Genomic DNA, 22,272 nt, shown 5'->3' on the forward strand with positions numbered 1-22,272 from the left:
TCTGTTCAACCAAATAACATTTGGTTTAATCTCAATGGATTTGTCTAAATCAATCTCTTGACTTTGCTTTCAAATTAATTACAGCATAGCACTCTGGTACCTACTGTATGTGCTCCAGCAGGCTCAAAGGTGTCTCCACAACAAAGGACTGGTTTTTTCTGTTTGGCAGAAATGTCTGCGAAGCTGAATTTTGCGGGTAGATGTTATATCCAATCATAGAACTGTTTGGGTTGGAAGGGACCTTTAAAGGCCATCTAGTTCAACCCCCTTGCGAGGAGCAGGGACATCTCCAACCAGATCAGGTTGCTCAGAGCCCTGTCCAATCTGGCCTTGAATGCTTCCAGGGATGGGGCTTCCACCACCTCTCTGGGTAACCCCTTCCAGTGTTCCACCACCCTCATTGTAAACAATTTTTCCCTAATATCTAATCTAAATCTACCTCGCTCTATTTTAAAACCGTCACCCCTTGTGTTATTACAACAGACCCTACTGAAGAGTTTTTCCTCCTCTTTCCTATAGGTCCCCTTTAGGTACTGGAAGACCGCTATAAGGTCTCCCTAGGGCCTTCTCTTCTCCAGGCTGAACAGCCCCAACTCTCTCAGCCTGTCCTCACAGGAGAGGTGCTCCAGCCCTTCAGTCATCTTCGTGGCCTCCTCTGGACTTGCTCCAACAGGTCCATGTCCTTCCTGTGTTGGCTGCTTCAGAGCCAGACACTTATTTTAATGCAGCCCCGGATGGAGTTGGCTTTTTGGGCTGCAAGTGCACATTGTCAGATTGTGTCCAGGCTTTCATCCACCAGTACCCCCAAGTCCTTCTCTACAGGGCTGCTCTCCATCCCCTCATCTCCCAGCCTATATTGATACTGCGGAAAAATGAAACTTTCCACGATGTGCTAAAATGCTGTTCATTTTGCCTTCTTTGAAACCTGTTATTCTGTGAGATCTCCCAGAAGAAGTGATGCTCTGCAGGATGCTGGCACTACTCAAAGGCACACAGTTCCCAGTAAATGCCATATTCTAATGTGGGGAAAAAAATAAATCTGTAATGATACACCTCCACATACTCTGATCTTTGGTTCATGTTCTGATTTAGTGGAGCAGAATTGTCGGAGTTAAGACCTATGGCTCCTTAGAGTTTACAGGAACATTTGGCATGCTGTTGAGATTGTATAGCATCATGGGAATTCTGATTTACCATTCAGTGTTCTGTAAGCACAGCTTTTTAAAGATAATCAGTCTGAACAGTAGATACTAGTGAGTAATATTTCTTTCTTTCCTATAAAATAAATTTCAGTTCTAAGGTATTGAAATATAATTGTTCTGCAACACACAATTCTGCATCTTCAGTTAAAAAAACAAACAAACAAAAACTTTGAGTCTAAAAATTCTTTTTCTAGTCTTAGCAAGTTAGTAGAAAATACAGCTATTGAAAATGAGACTTTGCAAAAACCCACGGTTCTTAAAACTCGCCCTACTGATAAGGTTGAGGTCAGGTAACAAGGAGTTTTAATAGGTGAAGGAAATTTATACCTTTTGCTGTCAGCAGCTGTACTGTCAGAAATAACTACCAGTATCTCTTGCAGTGTAAGACTGTAAGTCACAGTAAGAAGCCAATAAATAGAAGAGAAAAGGAGGAGAAATCTGATCAAAAAAGCAATAATGGAATCAAGGACAACCCAGAGACGAAGCCAGATGGTCAAGGAGATAATATTAGCGAAGACGAAGCTCAAACTAATAACCAAAGGAAAAAAGGTCAGCTGGGCGCTGTGTGTAATGCAATGTCACCATTGATACTGTTACATTAATTCCAGTCGAATGACTTGATTAAACTTTTCATGTTTTGCATTTTCTAGTTGGTAGCAGGATATATTGCTTTTTGCTAGGAAGCTTAAAACAGGCTTCCTTTCTCAGGTTTTGCAGTTGTTCTGTTTAGTCAAACAGGAGTTCTGGGGAAAAAGCAGCTTGTGTCCTGCTGATAGTCCATGGAGCTGTGACAGTTTTGGGAAATCTTAGCATGGTTGTACAAGCCATTACTGTCTCTCACATCTTTATTTCACTAACTAGATAGCCATGTTAAATTAACTTCATATACATATGTATGTGTGTGTTACTACATATACTAACAGTTTAATTTTCATATTTTACTATTAGCTTACACCTTGAAGTGATCACTTGGAAAGTAAACCAGGTTATTAATTTCCTTTTGATCCTCTCTGTTACGTTAAAGCAATCCTGTATCTCATTTGGTCATTAGACTTGAGTAGGCTGGAGAAACAGCTGAGAGAGTTTTAAGATATTGCTGCCATTAGCTCTATTTTTTTTCTTGCTTCTCTGCTGATATTTCTTCAGATCCTGAAGATCTTTGTCATTTAGATTTGTTAATATTCCTACATATATAGTTAAAAACAGATCTTGCATTGCTTTTAATTTTTTTTCAGTCCAAGTGGGAATCTAAAGCAAAGCATTTCATAGGTGCAACCTATTTTTTCCCCCCAGTGTGGATAACACACTTTATGTATTTGCTTATATTTCTTGGCTACAAAGGTATGAAGCCCACATTACCAATCAAGTATGGAAGAGCAAATATTATAATTAAATAAATATAGTGGATATTTTAGGCCAGCCTACAACAAATTACAGCTTTGCTAAGACTTTTTGGTGCGCATGAATGAACTTAATCTGAATGTTGCAAGGTAAAAATACAGTATCACAGCTGAATTCTCAGGAAAATTTTTATGGTTTGTGATTGAAGTCTTTAGTGGTTAACTTGGTGTGTTGTTTCTCACCTTTAAGTTTCATGTGCAAGTGTGAAATGATATGATAACAAATTTAGTGTATATATTTAACACTTACCTAGCTATAAGTTCTTGGTAATGGAGCTTACATCTAGAAATTCATTAAATAAAAAAGCTCACCTTCATTTTATGTATTTGAAGCTTAGGTAAGGTTACCTTTCGGTTAGAGAAATTCCTGTTTACTGCATTTATTATTGTTTAGTCATCCATTGTATCTTAAAATTTCACTGTTAAGCTTCTCCTAGTTTTTAACTTTGAAATTAACTGTTACTGGTTCTACAAGAAGAATTCTACAGATTATTTTTCAAGAGCTGAAACCTTGAGTAGTACTACAATTAAGAGTAATATATTAACTTTTCAAGGTAACAAGCAGAAATGGGTGCCACTTCACTTGGATGATGTAAGGTCAGACAGTCAAGAAAGACTAAGCTCTCGAGCTAGCTCAAGATTTCTGCTGGAAGCAAACAAGTTAATACCTCATAACAACAGACGGAATGAGACAAGAAGTAAGTGGTTTTTGATCTCTAGGTCTTTCTGTTTGTGGCAAATAAATTATAATACTACTTGAGTAGGTATTAGATTGCTGGTTTATGTTGAAAGTTGACTTTGCCTGTACTAAGTAAAACCTAGTGTTAATATTTGCCAATAACCAGGAAAAAGTAAAGAAATTGTACTGTAGTTTAATGAATTTTAAATCAGAAACTTCTGTAAAAATTTTTTTGAACCTCTTCACAAATTGATCAGAGTTGTAATGTTTCAATCACTGACTCCGCTGAATAACTGAGTTTGGAAACTGTCTGTCTTTACAGAGTGTGCTGATGCTCTGATTGAGAGCAGCGTATGTTTTTCTTTTCATGGCTCCCTACACAGTCTTGGGCCACAGCTTTGTGATGCAGAAAGTTGGGAAATAATCTCATAAGAGGGCTGCTCTGTCCTGCTCTACTGCTATTCCCACAGCTTGTTGCTACCAGAGCCATTGTTTGCGGACCAATGCTTTGAACTCTGCTTTGGCGATTCCACTGGTGTTGGTTTTTCCTTTAACTTGGACCAGTTCCCTCAGTTCCCTGCCTGGCCATGCAAAAAGTTGTACTAGCAGGAGAGAGGGAGAAATGCACCACAGCTGGTACTGCTGCTGGTCCTCAGGTGTTCTGAATACAGCTTGCCAGCTGGCAGAAATCTTAGGCTGAGTGTAAGTTTTTGGTTTATGTGTTTGCATTTAAGTTTTATAATGGCAATATACATTAACAATTTACATGTTTGCTCATTATAATAAGTGTTAGATGCTACCAAGATGGGATTTGTTTAAGGAGTCATTTTAGGAACATGGATGTAAGGGTTTGATCTGGATGTCTGAGGGATGGACAGGGGCAGGGGGAGGATTTTTACTAGTGTATCACTTCCTTCAGCAATTATCCCTCAGGAACCTGATGGCCAAATGACTGGAAACTTCTAGCATGAACTCTACCTCAAGGCTCTAGTGATTCAAGAACAGTTTCAGCGTGGGGGAACATGAAACCTCTCCTGCTCTTCAGGAACGCTGTCTGTTAAAATAAAAACCTTGCTTCAGGCTTACTTACAACACGAGCTCATGACGATGTGATATGTAGGGGTTTTGCATGTGTCTGAGCCACAGAGTGACTCAGAGTGCACAAATGAAACTGATTTGGGGAAATAGTTCAAATGGTGCCTGTGCACTTGGGATCTCTGAGGTTGAGGGTAGCAAGTGCGAAGGCTAAGGTCCAAATTCCCAGTGACACACACACATGTAGATTGTGATATTTGTAAATTCAGTCTTATTTGTCAGAAAATAAAATATAGGCACTTGAATGTACGAGTATACATATTTTGTTGTAGGGTTCATTAAAAATAGTTGCTGGTAAAACAGGATTTCTAGTATGAACAACAAATCATACCTTTAGTCAGTCCTTTGTTAAATTTAGAAACTCTTAGTTTGATCAAACAGAGGCTGTATTCCCAGGCGTTCCTCTGACAGAGAGTCCCCCTGGGATCCGGAAGATTATCCAATTACAACTTAGGGAAAGTTTAAGCAAGGATGACTGACTGAAGATGGAAATGGTATGAAAGATGGTATGAAGAAAGAAATGGTATGAAAGGGGCTTTCATTTTTCTCTCATGAGTAAAATGAGAATTACACCTGTCCTTAAGTTTTGTGGTAGGTAGAGCCAAGATCCTTGGGTTCTGGTTCGGACCTGCTTGCTTTCCTTTCTTCTGCTGCTTCTCTCTTGCTCTCTTTTGCTATGTGCAGACCACATATTTATATGAAAACTTCACAACTTACGGAGTCATCTTAGATTTGCATCTGACATCAGAAAGGAGTTTTTAACTTAAAAGCTCAGTTTGGGACAGGACCAGCAGAGAATAAACGATTGCTGATAAGTGAGCAGAGTCAGGGGACTGGTGGATGGCTGCTGCTGGGAACAAAAGGGAGAACTGTTGCTGTGGAAATCCTACTCGAGCAGGATCATCAAGAGCTAGCAGCTCTTCCTAGCTCTCTCTAGGTACTGGGAGTTGTCCACAGGAGAAGACCGTGTGATCATGATCATTCCTTTGCATCCCAAGCTGATCACAGGTATTGTGATTCCCTGAGCTGGCACCAGTGTCCAGTTGCTTCAGAAGTGTTTGAGACTGACTGCCAGTCAAGCCCGTTTACTCTTCTTTATTGCTAACAGCTTCTGCCCGACTCACCCTCAGCCCTGGCTGGGCAAACCTTACTGTTTCACCCTTGCAGCTTTCAGATCTGACCTTCCGCTTCAGCCAGCGCGGCACAGTCAGTGGATTGCCTGGATGCAAGCCGAGAGCTCTGTTACAAGGAGACTTTTGGCACTAATCATGTATACTGCAATGTCATTTTCTTCAGCCTTTCTAAGCATCCAGAAAATGGAGAGAGATACTTTTCAGTGCAACGTTTTATGGCTGATACCTAGGAATAAATCAGAGGCTACTTAATTATACAGTGATATTTAATTATGATTGCAAGTATTGTGCTTTGTTTCTCTTAAAGATTGGCGTCGTGATAGAGAAAAGAGAGATGATCACGATGAAGTGTGCAGCGTGAGAAGTGAGGGTGGCAGCGTTCGAGGATTCTCCAGAGGCAGAGGAAGAGGTAGAGGCAGAGGAAGAGGACGAGGCAGAGGAAACCCTAGAAGTACGCAAAGTAGTAGGACTTTAAAACTATATTTATAATGTTATTGTTTGCACATGAAGTAAGAGTTGTCTCAAAAAACATATCCTGTAACTTAATATAATTAAGTAGCTTGAGTCTTTTTAAAATCAGACACTGAAAACCAACAGTAAAATATCAGTGTGTGTCTTGCCTTAAAATATTTTTGTGCTGGACTTAATATTTTTCATTATCTTTCTTTTATGTTCTTTATTTTGAAGTGAACTTTGAGTATCCGATTGGTTACCAAGAACTGTACGGTGAAGGAACTGACCAAGTGTTTCAACCTGAGCTTAATGCTAGTGTGATGTATTACTATGGCGATGGAGCAGGAGTGCAGATGTATTCTGTGGATGAAGCACTTCTCAAAGAATATATAAAACATCAAATGTAAGTAGATTGTTTAATGTACAAATATTTTTTAGACATCTAGTTAAGATAAAATAACTGATTTCAAACAGTGTTTAATCTTTATTATCTGTGTAAAGACGGAGATGAAGGCATTTCAATTTAACTTTTTGATTTGACCGTTACCAGTGTCAGTTTGAATTTGTTCACTAGTGGGGTGGAAAAGCTTGAGCGATGGGGAGGAATTTTAAGGAAGTTGTTCTGCATCTTGTGCTGTAGCCTGGCTCTGACTCGTATATCTGCTTTATTTACGGTACATAGCCCTCTTTTTATGTTGTCACGTAATTGAGATATGGATGTCTCTGAGCTTGTGCTTTTGAGTACTGTTGGTCTGTTTGCCTATAAAGCTCTTCTTAGGTGATGTAGCTAGACGTTTCCCTTATTTGCTCTCAATTTAGCTTTGAGAAGTCTTGTTAGTTTTATGTTTTCAGAGTATTTCACCTGAAACATTTAACTGAAAGAGAGTAGCTTTGCAATTATACTTGATTTTTTGATAATCTGAAATGTTTACTTTCTCATGTACACCATTAGGCAATGAGAAACCATCTGGAAGACTGATTATCACCAGGAGACAAGTCCAAAAGGGCCTGGAAACCACTAGTTCATTTTTAAAGAGACAGTTTCCACCACTGGCAGATATCTCATCCTCTGTACTTGCAACGGCATTTCTCTGCGATGCCTTTGTGGTGGTTTTTGATTGCCCTTGTATTCCATAAAGCAACTTGCTTATTTTATTCTTGCTTCTTTTGTTACAGTTGACGCAAAAAGGAAGAAAAAAGCCTCTTTAAGGGCATGTGGCTATCAACTTCAAAACTTCTATTGCAGTCTTTTTTGTTACTCTTGCTGCCAGGCCCCTATGAGACCTGACAGTGGACATGTACCCCCATGTCAGGATAATCGGCCTGCACTGTCCTCAGACAAGTGAGGGAGGAGCACAGACACTCCACTGTTGGCCAGATTTCTGGGCATGCAGTGTAGAATCCAGATCTTCTAAGGTAGGACATGATGATGTCCCCATCTGCTGAGAAAAATGTCAGTTACAGCATTGGTCACATCTGACTTCTGGTTGTATTTGTATTTTCTTTTAGCAACAAGAGGTTGGCAGGTGTCAGGAGAAGACTTGGCATGGCTGGCTAACCAGAGCCGTTGGTTGCTTTTTTGGTATAAAGTCCTAAGCCAGTTTGATTGTGGAGTTTGTGTTCCATGAGAGAGAGGGAGGTTCTTGAACAGGTTTAGAACATAACTTCACTATGTTAATACTCCTTAAAAAAAAAAAAAAAAATTAAAAATTTGGCTTTGTTATCTATTCACTTTGTTTATCACATTGAAAACAATGGGAAACAGACTTTATTCATCAGTTACCTATTATTAGCTTCTAAATGGGGATGGTTTTGTCTGCCTTTCATAATTTAGTTATAAAATATTAAAGTGACTATGCCAAAGAAGGAAGTATATACAGAATAAAGCTGCACAGAACTGTTAGGTCTCAGTTTCTTATGGAGTCCAAGACAAATCAGGATAAAATCAGGATTTATTAGAGAAGTGAGATTGGTTTGGATCCTATTGAAGTGATGAATTTTAAGAGTTTATCTGCTTAATAGGGAAAAATCCTAGAGATTGTGTCCAGCTGAGTTCATGTGTAATTACTGTAAGAAATACACTGCTATCAAGCAGTTTATGCTTGTCCTAAGGACCAGCTTGATGTACAAGAGAGAGTAATACTTGTATTACATACAAAAATATCTTCAACATTTTTAATTACAGGCTGAAATTGTCAGCCTGAAAAGTTTCAGTGCATAGCAGCTCCTCAGTCTGCAACATGTACTAGAACTATTTAAAGTCCTCTTTCTTAAAAAAAAATAAAGAAAAAAATAAGTCTTCAGACATGCATCCAAGTCTTCATCAATTCAAAGATAAGCAAAAGGACTCTGAGGAAAATGAAAAAGGAAAGAAAAGCTGGAGGGGATGTGTGTGTTTAGGTTTGTCCCTCTACTTGGAGCAAACGTGTGCATTGTCTTCATTTATCATTAATGGTCTTTCACATTCCTTTTTCTAGAGTGATGGACATCAAGTGAGGCAGTTTGAGTCAAGTTCAGTCATTGTCCATTTCTACTTGTGGATTTTTTAACTAGGTGAATCCTTAAAAGATTTTTACCTTTACTGTATGACTGTAAAGGTAACATTAGTAAAATGTTGATACATGGCTTTTGTGCTTGCTTGTCTTCTAGACTGGGAGGGGAAAAGAAATATAGCAGTTGAGAACAGTGAACAGGATATTCTTGAAAGAAACCTTCTCTTTGTGTACAGTTGCTTCACTGATCAGTTTACGTAGGTCTGAGTAAGAGCTTAATTCTCCAAAAGCCTTATTCTCTTCGCTGTTTGCTCTGATTTAATGGCAGTGTTTTCATGTGTCGTATGTCTTGTCCAACTTTGAGACCTTACATTCATTCTGTCTCGGAGCTGAGTGTTTTATGTAGAAAGTTTTTGCTTCGAATTTCTTTAGCTGCCAAAAATTAGAGAAAGAAATGATATCAAGCTTCTCCTTGGGTCAATGATGGCATCGGAGTCCTCTCCTCTTGGTAACTTCGGCCTTGATCCCAGCTTCAGTGGAGATACTTAGTATTTTATACTTCGTTGAAAATAGAATTAACTTTGTTTGCATTTGCATGTGATGTTTGTTTTTCTTTTCCTCAGCATTTTAATGCTCTCTTGTTTTATTTTTGCACTAACTCTTATTTTTGTGTCATAGAGTTTTAATTGCTCTCCATTAAATATTTCACTGCCTGCATTTTCCTGAACCTGACGAGGAGTACTATTCCTTGGATGTAATATGCAAAATCATTATATTAATTGTAAGCTCTGTGAAAGGCCTAGATTTTAGTAATCATAATTAAATTGGTTTTTTTTCTATTTTTCTCCATAGGATGTTTTCTCATTTCCTTGCTTTGTGTGACAGATCATTGTTTGAATTCCTTACTTTTTCTCTTCACTAAGTATAAAACATCTTGACACCCTGATCATTTCATACAGTGGCTGCATTGTTTAAGAAGATTTGTCTTTCGCTATTTCTTTGTCCCTTGTGTCTCTTGTTCTGTGATGTTGTCAGATTCCTGAAATGGTCCTTGTTCCTTTTTATCCACTAAACATCGTGTCTTCTTTTAGACTTTACCTTTCTCCATGAACTGTTGTGCCTTTCGGTACAGTTTTGTGATGAATACAACATTCCTATTTTTGTCTTCTCATCTTCCCACAAGCATGCTTGAAGTAGTGATTCGGAGTACATATTATGTGCCTTAGCACTCAGACAGGATACTTAAACCTTGTAATGTACTGGAAACTGGGAAAATAAAAGATACAGTTCAGGATGAAGGTGCACTGATACTGCTGTGTGGGAAATCACTTAAGCTCTGACTGTAAGCAGTAGTTGTCCTTCATCTATATGGAGGCTAAGAGAATGTTGTTTCCTTCTGGTCATGTAAGTAATAAGGGAGGGGATGGGTGAAAGAAAAATTAAGCCTAGTTTTTACGTAAGCAGTTCATATGTGCAAATGTAACAAGGCTTTGAGATAGAAAAGTCTTTCATAACATGTCAAGCGTGCATGCTGTTCTGTAAGTCTTGCTTCTAATGGTGCACCTGTTGAAAGAACAATTTTGCTGATGACAAAGAATGCTCTGTTTTTGATGGAGGACTTTAACAAGGAATCTCTTAAATCGCTATTTTAGGAATTTCTTTAACCTATAATAGGCTCATGTTTGTTTGTTTCTCTCTGCAGCGAGTATTATTTTAGCACAGAAAATTTGGAGAGAGACTTCTTTCTGAGGAGAAAGATGGACCAACAAGGATTTTTGCCTGTTTCATTGATTGCCAGCTTCCGTCGGATGCAAGCTCTCACTACAAACCCCGCACTCATTTTGGAGGTAAAATAATTCAGAAGTACCTGGGTAGAAAGTTGCTTGGTTAATTTTGTACTGCCATTTAAAGTCAGTGCTATGAAGTTAAGAAAGGTTTCTGTTTGCAGTGAGAAGGGTTTTATAAAAAGGCTACAAATGGCAGAGTTTTGGGGTTGGTTTTTTTTTTGGTTGGTTGGTTTTTTTTTCCTTTTTTGGACAGTGCTGGATATGTGAAGTTTTTAAAGGTGTAATATGCTTGTCACACAGGCCCTGAAGGACAGTACAGAAGTTGAAACTGTGGATCAGAGGATAAGAAAAAGGGTCGATCCAGAAAAGTGGCCAATTCCAGGTCCTCCTACGTGCTGTCTGCCGCCGACTGACTTTTCTCAGCTCATCAATTGTCCAGAATTCATACCAGGCCAAATTTTTGGCTCACATACTGGTAAAGGATTTATTTTATAGAAACACAAGTTTAGGACTGTCTGCCCAGCGTAGGGAGTTTGCCTCTTGATACGGATTTCCTAATAGAAGTTGTACATTTGGTAACGGTTTATTTGGCGGATACGCCTGTCAGCCTTGCAGTTGCCGAGTCACATGGCTGGCACGGCTGATGTGAAGTAGATAAAAATGTCTCTTGCATGTCACAGCTGTGACCACTCTCCAGAATCTAGTATGAGGGACTGCAGCCCTTTACTAGTAGAATTAGTGATAGTAATTTTAAGTTAGTCATAAAATCGGCTTCATTATGGTAGCAGCTGAAAATTAACTCAGTATTTGATGCGTCTTGATTTTGGATGAGGACCTCATTCATATTATTAATACGGAGATGGCTTTGTTCCCTGACAACCCTTGGCAAAAAAATATTTCACTGAAATGTTGGCTGGAATTAAATGGGAAGAATAAAGACTGAGTTAGGCACCCATCCTTAGAGCTAGAGGATGGTGTGGGGAAAACGTGTCCTAATGATGCTCTCCTTGTTTTCTGAATAATACGTAATTTCTCTCTGTTAGATTATTAGAAACTTTCCATGTAAGCGAGTTGCTAGAATTGATCTTTTCCGAAAATGTTAAGTGGACTGTGAAAAGCTATCTCCTAAAAATGAAAAAAAAAAAAAAGCTGCTGATCAGTGTTTCATTTAACCAGAGAGGTAGAAAAACGGTAGCTGCATTTAAAAGAGAGAGTAGCGAAATGATTAACCAAAACCCAGCAAAACAAAACCAAAACAAACCACGACAGGAACTGAACTACTGTTTCCACTGCTAGAGTCTGCACCAAGTTCTCCAAGAATGGGAAGCCTGCTGCGTCCAAAGGAAAAAACTGAAAAAAGTAATTTTCAGCCAATGTCTAAAGGATTGTCTACAAGTTTGCCTGATTTGGACTCTGAACCGTGGATAGAAGTAAAGAAGAGGCATCGTGCATCTGCAGTCAAACTAAAGGTAAAATCCAAAACCTTGAAGTTGTGTTTAAATAAAAAAATGCAAAACCTCTCAGATTATACTGGAAACCAAGAGTTTTCCCATCTTAATGTTATGTAATGCTTGATAATGCAATAGTTAGTGTGCGTACTTCTCACTCTACCAGACCTAGAATAACTAAATTCATTTAAAATCCTGATCCAAAGCTCACTAAAATGAAAAGAAAATACTGGGATTTTGGGGTTGTTGTGGTTTTTTGGGTGGTTTTTTTTTTGTTTGTTTTTGTTTTTGTTTTTTTTTTTTTTTTCTCCCAAGGGACAGTTGTACCTGTTGATTATTGAAAAATGTGTTGTAATGTGCATTGAGAATTGTTCTAAAAGCTTGAGGCAGAATTATTTAGAACATCTGAAAGTGGCTCTATTGTTTCTAGTTCCCATACATTTTTTTTTTTAATTGAAAATGTTCTATCATGTTCTGTTTGTCTCCCATTTGGATAATCACTGTCCAATTCAAATATAAACTGCATCACCTTTTCCACCTTAGGAAAGTGCTCCTGTACCTGATCAAATATCAGTTCAACAACAGCCACCCCCAGAGGAACAAGAACAAGAAGAACTTGATTTTTTGTTTGATGAAGAGATGGAACAAATTCAAGGTCGGAAGAATAAATTTACTGATTGGTCAGACAGCGATTCCGATTATGAAATTGATGATCAGGACGTAAACAAGATCTTGATTGTAACGCAGACGCCACCGTATATGAGAAGACATCTTGGTGGAGATCGTACTGGCAACCACGTGTGCCGTGCAAAAATGACATCGGAACTTGCTAAAGTTATTAATGATGGCTTATACTACTACGAACAGGACTTGTGGATGGAGCAGAGTGAAAATGACACCATGATGAAGGTAACTGTCTTCATTTTTGACCTGAAAGCCATGCCTGTCCAAACAATTCCAAAATTAATTTTGTCAGTCTGCTATGCAATTGTAAAAAGCTACACTTGTTTGAAAGAGACAGTGGTTGAGTTTACGGGTCTATTGAATTCTCCGTATTTTGATAATATTGTAAACAGTTGACAGCAAAACCAGGAAGTTTTTCTTGTCACAGATTTGACCAAAACCACTACATCAATACTTTTTAGAACTATTTTTAACATTTTGGAGATGGTTCAACTTTTGCCTGCTTGTTTCGTAACATTTGCAAACCCCTGCCAGAGGGGAAGGGGGCACTCTTCTGAGATGACGCGATAAGAGAGGAAGGTAATACAGTCATTTGGAAGTAGTTTTATATTAAGGTTCTCTTTGCCTTGTAGCGTGTTGGAATGATAGCTCTGTTACCAAATAAAACTTTGGATTGCGTGCCTTATTTATTATTTCCTATTATTTCCCTTTTATTTCCTAGCCTGTACATGGGCCCCTGTCTTTGAGGCTTTCAAAACTTTGCAAAAAGAATGTCAGCTTTGTGATTTTTTTTTTTTGTTTAATTATTATTATTTTAAGTATACTAAGCAGCTGTAAAATTACGGATGAGTTGGAAAGGAGCTTTATCTGTCCACAAGGGCAAAGGTGGGTTTAAGAGGGGGAAGTAGCTTAAAGGAGAAATGGAGCATGTGAGTACAAAAAAAAGAGATGACAAAGAATGAATGAATGTTGAGAGTAAGAGCAAGAAATAAAGGTAGAATTCTGAATATTGAGTTTTTATTACAAGTGAAATGAACTAAGACGACTAGCAGCCTGGAAGAGGACAGTGAGAAACAGCACACAGCAAGAGAAAATATTTTCTTTTTTGTTGTTATGTTCTTGACAATGACTTGAACAAGATTTTTCCCCACACAGCATGCACGTGCGTATGCACACATCTCGCCCCACCTTCAGCTGAGTAGGGACATGAGTAATTTGAGATGCTGCCACACATCTTGGAAAATCCCCTCCTTTTGCAGTTTAAGCTATCAGTCAGAAAAAAAAAAAAGCAGAACACTTTATCACTTTATCTGCCAATACTGGCTTTTCTTTACAATGCAGCCTGAGGAAGGGAGCAGGGCCTCTTTTACTCCTCTAAATTGCTAGGACCTTCCTTGGCACGCTTACTGCAGAAGGATGGCTTTGTGCTTGGCGAGGGGCAGTATCTTGGTCATTTCTGTTTCTTTTTTTTGTGAAAATTTGCATGTAGATGGCCTTACCTGCCTCCATGTGTTGGCCTAACTGTTTCTTTTAGCTAGTGCAGTGTGAGCTGCGTTAGGTTATGTACACTGTTGATGGTAATTTTTTTACAGTGTGTGCTAGAGGCTCCTTCCATCGTCCTTAAAAGAAACCTGCACTGGCTCTGTATGAGTAATTGTGTTTCGATTCTGGCTTGCTTATTTTATCTCTTATGAAATTCACCTGTTTCTTTAAATTTGCATTTACACTTTGCTTTCTCTAATTCAGCAAGAGATTGAGAACTTTAAGAAGCTAAATCTCATTACTAAGGAAGAATTTGATAGTCTTGCACCAGAACCAATTGCTGATCCAACCCAAGAAGTTCTTCCAGGACCTCCAGAGTCACAGAACAGTAAGTAATACATACTTGTTTTTAGAATCTCTGTAGTAAAGAACAATTCTGTAGGTATTTTAACTCTTTGTGCCCATGTAATATTTTAATTTTAGTTCAGTCATCAGTCTGAGGGGCTTTTTCTGTGCTAATTTTTCAAGTTGTCAGCTGTTCATCAGTAGCACAATTCCCATTGAATGAGAAGCTGGCACTCGTACTTTTCAGGATATATATGAGCATCAAAAGGCAACGTTCTGTTTTGTTGTCATCATATATCAACACCAGGTGCTTTTTGGGTAACTTGAGATTGACAATATGTAAAGTAATAGCTAGTGCTGCTCTGAAACATTTTCTAGAAACCAGTATTTTTGTGGGAAACAGGGATAGAACAAAGTGAGATTAGAAGAATTTTCCGCTTCTAATGTCCCAATCTTCAGCGACATGGAAAGTGGGATAGAGTGCCCCCTCAGCAAGTTTGCTGATGACACGAAGCTGTGTGGTGCGGTCCACACACTGGAGGGAAGGGATGTCACCCAGAAGGACCTTGACAGGCTTGAGAATTGGGCCCGTGAGAACCCGGTGAAGTTCAACCAGGCCAACTTGCAAGGTCCTGCACGTGGGTTGGGGCAATCCCAGGCGCAAATACAGGCTGGGTGGAGAATGGATTGAGAGCAGCCCTGAGGAGAAGGACTTTGGGGGTGTTTGTTGATGAGAAGATCAGCGTAAGCTGACAATGCGCACGTGTCAGCCAGAAAGCCAACTGCATCCTGGGCTGTGGCCAGCAGGTCAAGGGAAGTGATTCTCCCCTTCTACTCCACTCTTGTGAAACCCTACCTGCAGTGCTGCGTCCAGCTCTGGAGTCCCCAACATAAGAAGGACATAGACCAGTTGTAGGGAGTCCAGAGGAGGCAACGAAGATGATAAGAGGGCTGGAGCATCTCTCCTGTGAGGACAGGCTGAGACAGTTGGGGCTGTTCAGCCTGGAGAAGAGAAGGCTCCGGGGAGACCTTACAGCAGCCTTCCAGTACCTCAAGGGGGCCTACAGGAAAGATGGGGAAAAACTTTTCAGCAGGGCCTGTTTTGATAGGAAACGGGGTAATGGTTTTAAACTAGAAGGAGTTAGATTCAGAGTGGATGTAAGGAAGAAATTTTTTACAATGAGGGCGGTGGAGCATTGGCACAGGTTGCCCAGAGAGGTAGTGGATGCCCGATCCCTGGAAACATTCAAGGCCAGGTAGGACGGGGCCCTGAGCAACCTGATCTGGTTGGAGATGTCCCTGCTCCTTGCAGGGGGGTTGGACTAGATGACCTTGAAAGGTCCTTTCCAAGCCTAAGGATTCTATGCTTCTATGATTATCTTTTGATGTATTTCTGATATAGTAGTAGTAGTAGTAGTAACATTTACTAGGACACACGCTAATAGCATTTTTCAAGTTGTTGAAGAAAAACACCTCACTAAACACACCACCACCGAAAAGCAAGAACGTGGTCACACTTTCTCCGGAGTTCATTTTCCAATTGCTACTGTAAATATACAAGAACAAGTGGGTACGAAAGAAGTGGGTTTATATTGTCTAGCAAAGACATGTTTGAAACATTATTTCAGAGTTTTGAGCAGTTTGTACTGCAGCTACACCAAGTGCTTTTGTCAATTTGTTTATCCTTTGGGGATGTTGTAGTTCACTTGAAATGAAACAGGCCTTTAAGATACTAGATACTACGGGAGCTTAGGCTTTGAAATCCCAAGTCTCTTTTGAAAACAAATGTTTACTCCTTCCTGCCTACAGACGTAGCAGAGGAGCTGGCTGATAATTTGTTAGGATTTGAAGTACCTCCAACAGCAGCAATAGCTCGCTCGCTGCCAACGGCAGTTCCAGATTCTCCCTGTGTTCACCCTGGCTTCACCCCGCGAACACCTCGCACCCCAAGGCTACAGGATCCGAACAAAACACCCAGGTTCTACCCTGTTGTTAAAGAAGCACGATCCATTGATGTAAAGGTAAATGGAAAAACGTAGTATTTTTTTAAAACCAGAAAAAAAAAGCCTTTAAAACTCATGGCTGTGCATATGATTTAACAAGAATGAGAAGGCAAAAAATGAAACACTTGTACTTTTTTTTTAATCTTAGAAATATTTAATATAATCTTTTTTATTTCTACAAAATGGTTTACGAGTTTTTGCTGTAACATTTCTTAAAAGTCCTTGCTGAAAAAGTGTAATGTCTAAAGATTTTTAATTTATTATGTAAGACTAATGTTTATGTTAGGAAATTGGAGTGTTGTGACTTTATAATGTGTTAGGTAGAATATAACATTTTTAAACTTGGTTTTGAGAGGGAGAGAATGAGTGAAAACAAATTAAGGAAATAAATACTTCATTTGCTTTCTTAGGCTCCAAGAAAAAGAAAAACACGACACAGTACAAATCCTCCCTTAGAAAGCCATGTTGGTTGGGTGATGGATTCCAGAGACCACAGGCCAAGAACTTCCTCTGTGAGGTAATTTGGGTTTGTTTTTTTTTATTTTGGTCGTAGAAAATTTGTTTGCAATGTCATTAGTGCTCACTGCTAATGGAAAAATAAGCTGCAATAAAAGACAATTTATAGATACAGTGGAAGCAAGAAAAGAGCAATCAAGACAGACAAAAAGATCAAATGCAAGGCTCTCCGGAAATAAGCGAGCCAGACTTGCTATGTTCACAACGTTGTTTGTCGATCCGTGATATAGTAGCAATAATATTACTTGAGATATTAGCGTTCACTTCAGTGATTTTTACCTTTACGTGGTCATTTAAAATCAGGTATTCCAGTAATGTTTAATTATCATCATCCAAAACTGCCTGGTTTTTTTGACTGATTGTCTTGAGGCGCACCCAAAAACAGGTGACTGGGACCCCAGGCACGCATTGTAGCGGTCATCGGGTGACTGTTCTTTCTGACAGCTCTTGCATAGATCAGAAGGGTTGAAAACGGATTCTGTAGAAAAGCACTGTTTATAGGACAGAAATATGTTTGTTTCTCTTCAGCAGTTCCAATGCTTCGCCTTCAGAAGGAGCTCCACTAGCAGGAAATTACAGCTGTACCCCAAATTCTCTTCCAAAATTTCAGCATCCTTCTCATGAACTGTTAAAGGAAAATGGCTTTACTCAACAGGTGTACCACAAATATCGTCGAAGGTGTCTAATGGGTAAGCTGCTAAATGTGCTTCCTAAAATTTTAGGTACAGTTTTCTCCACGTTGTTCCTCATCTTTAATTTTTCTTGGGAAAGGAGAACAAAATTTGATACTTCTGTTTTATGAACTCCTGCTTTCCATTTAACTTTACATTTCCTGACAAAAAAAATTACCCTCCAATTTAAACGTAAGTTACTGGAAGATCTTGTATGTGTATTACTAATAGAAAAGCATTTGAAAATATTCTTTTGAAAGGGAAAAAAGGGCAATTTTTTTTTTTTTTTTTTTTTTTTTTTCCCTTCCAGAGAGGAAACGGTTGGGAATTGGCCAGTCCCAAGAAATGAACACACTTTTTCGTTTCTGGTCTTTTTTTCTGAGAGATCACTTTAACAAGAAAATGTATGAAGAATTCAAACAACTTGCTCTGGATGATGCAAAAGAACACTACAGGTATTTGCTCTCCAGGGAGACCTTGAGGTCTTCCAGTACCTCAAGGGGGCCTACAGGAAAGATGGGGAGAGGCTGTTCAGTAGGGCCTGTTGTGACAGGACTAGGGGTAATGGTCTCAAAACAGAGGGAGGTAGATTTAGCCTGGATATAAGGAAAAAATTATTCACTATGAGGGTGGTGGAACACTGGCACAGGTTGCCCAGAGAGGTGGTGGATGCCCCATCCCTGGAAACATTCAAGGCTGTGTTGAATGAGGCTCTGAGCAACCTGGTCTGGTTGGAGATGTCGCTGCTCCTTGCAGGGGGGTTGGACTGGATAGCCTTTGAAGGTCCCTTCCAAGCCAAACCATTCTATGATTCTATGACACTTTGCCATTTACTTAAATGCAAGGAGGACAGAAAACTTGCATCCTTCTGGGGAATGAGGAGCGTATGTATAAGATTTTAATACCTCTTTGTTCTGCTACAGGTATGGATTGGAATGCTTGTTTAGATTTTACAGCTATGGCCTAGAAAAGAAATTCAGGCAAGAAATATTCAAGGATTTCCAAGAAGAAACAAAGAGAGACTATGAAGCTGGTAATTATCATAGGCCAGTCACTGCTCACACTGGTGTAACTGCAGTTGGGAGATAATCCCGATTCCTTGGCACTGACTTGTTAACTAACCCAAGAGCAGCTTTTGTTCATGTTCCTTTTATCTTACACTTGTCTTAAACCTATAGTTACCAGTGAATAATTAAGTTTTTAATTAAATCTGACCTTTTTAAATGGGTGAAGTTATCTATTTTCTCTATTAGGTCAGCTATATGGACTTGAAAAATTTTGGGCTTATCTAAAATACTCTCAGCACAAGACTCCAGCCATTGACCCCAAACTGCAAGAATACCTTAGTAAATTTAAGAGACTGGAGGACTTCAGAGTGGATGTAAGTTTCCATACCTATTTTAAGTAAATATTTGGTGTATGAGTATTTATACTGCAAAGTAGACTGAGAATGGTACTTCATTTCAACAAAAAGGCAGCTTTACAAATCCTGTCAATGACTAGAAAAAGCATGATTAAAAAAAAATTAAATTCAAATGACAAACGCAATTTTATTCTAGACATTCTTCTTTTGAACCAAAGTATGGTGCTGAATTGTGGTGGCTAATATGTATAAGGTGTTGATCCATTTTCATTGTGTAATGAAATAAACAGAAAATTTTTTTTTTTTTTTTTGTCATCTGTTAAGACTGACTTCTATACCATTTAAGAATCTGGCAAGTGAGTTAATGCTCAACTGGCTTTTGTTAATGAACTGTGACAGGCATTGTCCTTGCTGAGACTTCGTATGCCAAATTTAACGTGTCCTTCCTGGAGAATGCTGAATTCTTAAACTGTGTGGTTCCAGAGTGTAGTGCTGCCGTGCTCCTCCTGACTGGGTTACGGTGCACTACGTTCCCATCGTCCTCTGTAAATCCTCCGTTTTCTAGGAGTTGTGGCAAACAGTTGGGCAGTGTCGATTAACTAATGCTGTAAGGCTGCTCAGAGTCCTTGATATGCCGTGTGCTTGCACTTCTACCCAAATGGCCAGGAAAGCTTTAAAATACTAGCAGTGAGTTGTCAATAACTAAAATTACTGGGCCTAATTATGGAATGCTCTGTATTTTTTGATCCTTTAAATATATGAAAAAGCAAATACCTGACCTTACAGAAAAAAAAAAAAAAAACAAAAACCAAACATTTAACAGGTTGGCAATGTTTATTTTCAGCCTCCTATTAGTGAGGAATCTGGCAGAAAGAGACCGGCTGCTGCAACAGGTGAGGATTCAGGTCATCGCAGACATCAGTCTAATTCTTCTAAAACACTTCTTGCCGCTAAACCCACAGCTGCCTGTCAGTCCCAGGCAATGGGAAACGTTACCAGTGGGAATATCGTGCAAGCATCCATAGGCCGTAACAAAGCTGCCACAAGATCTACAGACAGTGATGTACCAGAAAAATAGACTGAAGACAAGCTTGTGCCCTTAGGAGTCAACTCTGATCTCGCTCTTTTAATTTGGAGATCTTCAAGGCGAGCCAATATAATACATCATTAATGGAAAGACAAAGGATTGGATTCTTTTTTTCACAGGATTTAGTTCCGAAACACTTACCCTAGGAGAGTTACTCTTGGTTTTGGGATCATCGGAAGGATCCTAGGGAAGATTATTTGGCTTCAGTATTGCTTTCCTCAAGCTTTTGTTTACAAAGAACTGCATTCCTTGCGTATGCAAAAAATACTCTGGGGGATGCCTTACATTTCAGCGTGTATTTCTTAAAAAAGGTATGATATACCCATGTTATTTACTCTGCTTTCTTTACCCAGATTTTCCTGTTATTTGTATTTTACCAAAGCAAAAAAAAAAAAGATTACGTTACATGTAGAAGGATCTATGTGATTGGTTTGCTCTTGAATCTATTAAAAAGTATGGTTTTGTGCAAAAGCATACGTGATAGTGTGCAGCTATATATGAAACTGCATTTCTGGATTCTATTTAAAGACATAGTTTCTATTTTTTTCAGGGTCTCCATAGTTAATATTTTATTAAGTATGGAGTTCGAGTGGACGTAACTGGGATAGTTTTGCAGGTATTTCCTACAGTACTGGTTCCTAATAACTTAAGCAACAGAAAAACACAGGGGAAAACTGATCTGTCGATTTCATAGTGTCTTAAATTAACACACAGTATCTACAGTTTGTGCAGGTTGTTAAAATAGCAAACTGTTCAAATTATTCTCCGCTTGAGAGGTGTCTTCATTTGAATTCTCTTATGATTAGGAAGTACTCTAACAGGTGAGGCATAACTTACAAATTTTTTTTTTTCTCCATATTTCAAGTAATAAAAATGATTTTGGAGGGAAACAAAGTTTTTGTAAATTTTATTTTTTGCTTTATTTTGCAATATCTAAATGAAGTTCTGCTTGAATTGTGCTAGCTAAACCTAAATAATTTCAAACAGGTCTAAAGACAATTTCACTGAATGTAAGTTATTCCAATACAAATCAATTTCTGTCCCTGCAAGATGGGGATGCTTATATCCTGTAATTTCTTATTAACTCTATTACTTTGTTTTTTAAGGACTCTAAAAGAACTGAGTGGGTAACTTCTCTCTTCCAAGGGTAAGCGAGAAGAATTTCAGCTTTTTGTTAGTTAACTGCAGAAAACAATTCAGTTCATTTTTTAAGTTAAAAAGTTATGTCTAGCACAAATGCCTTAATCCACAAAAGCCACGCATGGGCTTTTAAACTTGTATCAGATCTCAGAGGCTGTAACAAGTCCATTAATTTTTTCAGTCTTTGTCTTGCGAATCTCCACGAAACAGACTCTGAATGTTTGCATTGTACGGGAGGATATGCTAGCAGTAATACAATTTCAGTACAAAACTGAGCCTTTTGTAAGTGGCCTGTTCTAAATGAATTTAAATGAACACATACCAATATTCTAAGTAAGATCCTGTAAGTATGCCGAAGTGACACATCTCAGTCCTGTGTTTGATCCATGCCTTTTGCTATCCAAGAAAATAATGCGAATGTAAATTTGGATTGAAATTGTATATACAAGTAATAGATTTAAACTCTTTCACTTTTTCATTGGAAAATGTGCAGATTAAGCTTTTAGTGTGTGTAATTTTGTGATATCTTGACAAATTTTATAAAAAGAACAACAAACCTAATAGTGTTGTATATCAACTTTTTTGTACCCCAAAAACTGTGAAGACAAACAACTGGAAAGAGTGTAAGGCTGTAGCTTTGCATGTGAATGTCTGTTGCCTCTGGTGCACTAAGGTGTCAGGGAAACCCAGACTGCTGAAGGCTGAAATGGTTCTTCGAATGTGAGCCAGCTTTCTTCAAGTTCAATATTGATTTATTTTTTTATCAATCATGCGTCTGGGTATTTGTCAAAGAAAAACTATAGATACATGAATGATTAATACGGCTGAAAGCAAAGAGAGTGAATGCTTTACCTGCTGTCTGTCCTTGCTGGCCTCTGCAGGGCTAGCTGCTTAGACAGGGTCCCTTTATTTTGGTGGGCAAAAAACCATCCAAGTCCGTCCGCAGCTCTGGCTGCCTCTCAGGAATGCCGCCTTTCACTTCCCATGGGCTTGAATCTTCTCCCTCTCCCCTACCCACTGAATTTCAGATTAAACCATGAAGACTTTGCTGGCTAAGCAGCTTGTTTCTCTGTATGGCTTGAAGTGGTTAATCACCTTTCAATAACTGGATCCCTGTTGCAGAGCCATGAATTTGTCTTTGACCATGCACGTACGTGTCCAACATCCTTTCTGATGCCTTTTAGGTCCATTTAAGTTAACCTTAAATTTGTCTTAAGACTAGTTGTATTCTAACAGTACTCTCACTAAACACTTCGTAAGTCTTAGACCTTGTCTAAAAATCCTCTCGTGCT

At 38.8% G+C, this 22,272-nt stretch overlaps 1 protein-coding gene across 4 annotated transcripts in view; it reads left to right on the forward strand.

Moving 5' to 3' along the window:
- LARP1B (La ribonucleoprotein 1B) overlaps positions 1-21,541 on the forward strand; it is a 33,080-nt gene extending 11,539 nt beyond the window's left edge. The window contains exons 4-19 of one of the 4 annotated variants that reach the window (XM_086746453.1): positions 1,571-1,751; positions 3,157-3,300; positions 5,817-5,960; positions 6,197-6,365; positions 10,157-10,301; positions 10,542-10,716; positions 11,538-11,710; positions 12,233-12,598; positions 14,120-14,243; positions 16,010-16,221; positions 16,614-16,720; positions 17,251-17,408; positions 17,701-17,845; positions 18,314-18,423; positions 18,644-18,771; positions 19,598-21,541. In XM_086746453.1, the coding sequence (XP_086602579.1) occupies positions 1,571-1,751; positions 3,157-3,300; positions 5,817-5,960; positions 6,197-6,365; positions 10,157-10,301; positions 10,542-10,716; positions 11,538-11,710; positions 12,233-12,598; positions 14,120-14,243; positions 16,010-16,221; positions 16,614-16,720; positions 17,251-17,408; positions 17,701-17,845; positions 18,314-18,423; positions 18,644-18,771; positions 19,598-19,831 (2,715 nt within the window). In that variant the 3' untranslated portion in view covers positions 19,832-21,541. Of the gene's footprint in view, positions 1-1,570; positions 1,752-3,156; positions 3,301-5,816; positions 5,961-6,196; positions 6,366-7,154; positions 7,379-10,156; positions 10,302-10,541; positions 10,717-11,537; positions 11,711-12,232; positions 12,599-14,119; positions 14,244-16,009; positions 16,222-16,613; positions 16,721-17,247; positions 17,409-17,700; positions 17,846-18,313; positions 18,424-18,643; positions 18,772-19,597 lie in introns of those variants that run through there. The other 3 variants (XM_086746452.1, XM_086746454.1, XM_086746455.1) reach the window with 3 other exon arrangements.
- The last annotated feature ends 731 nt before the right edge of the window (positions 21,542-22,272 follow it).

Source organism: Chlamydotis macqueenii, chromosome 4 (genome assembly GCF_036417535.1).
Source record: "Chlamydotis macqueenii isolate bChlMac1 chromosome 4, bChlMac1.mat, whole genome shotgun sequence".
NCBI lineage: Eukaryota > Metazoa > Chordata > Aves > Otidiformes > Otididae > Chlamydotis > Chlamydotis macqueenii.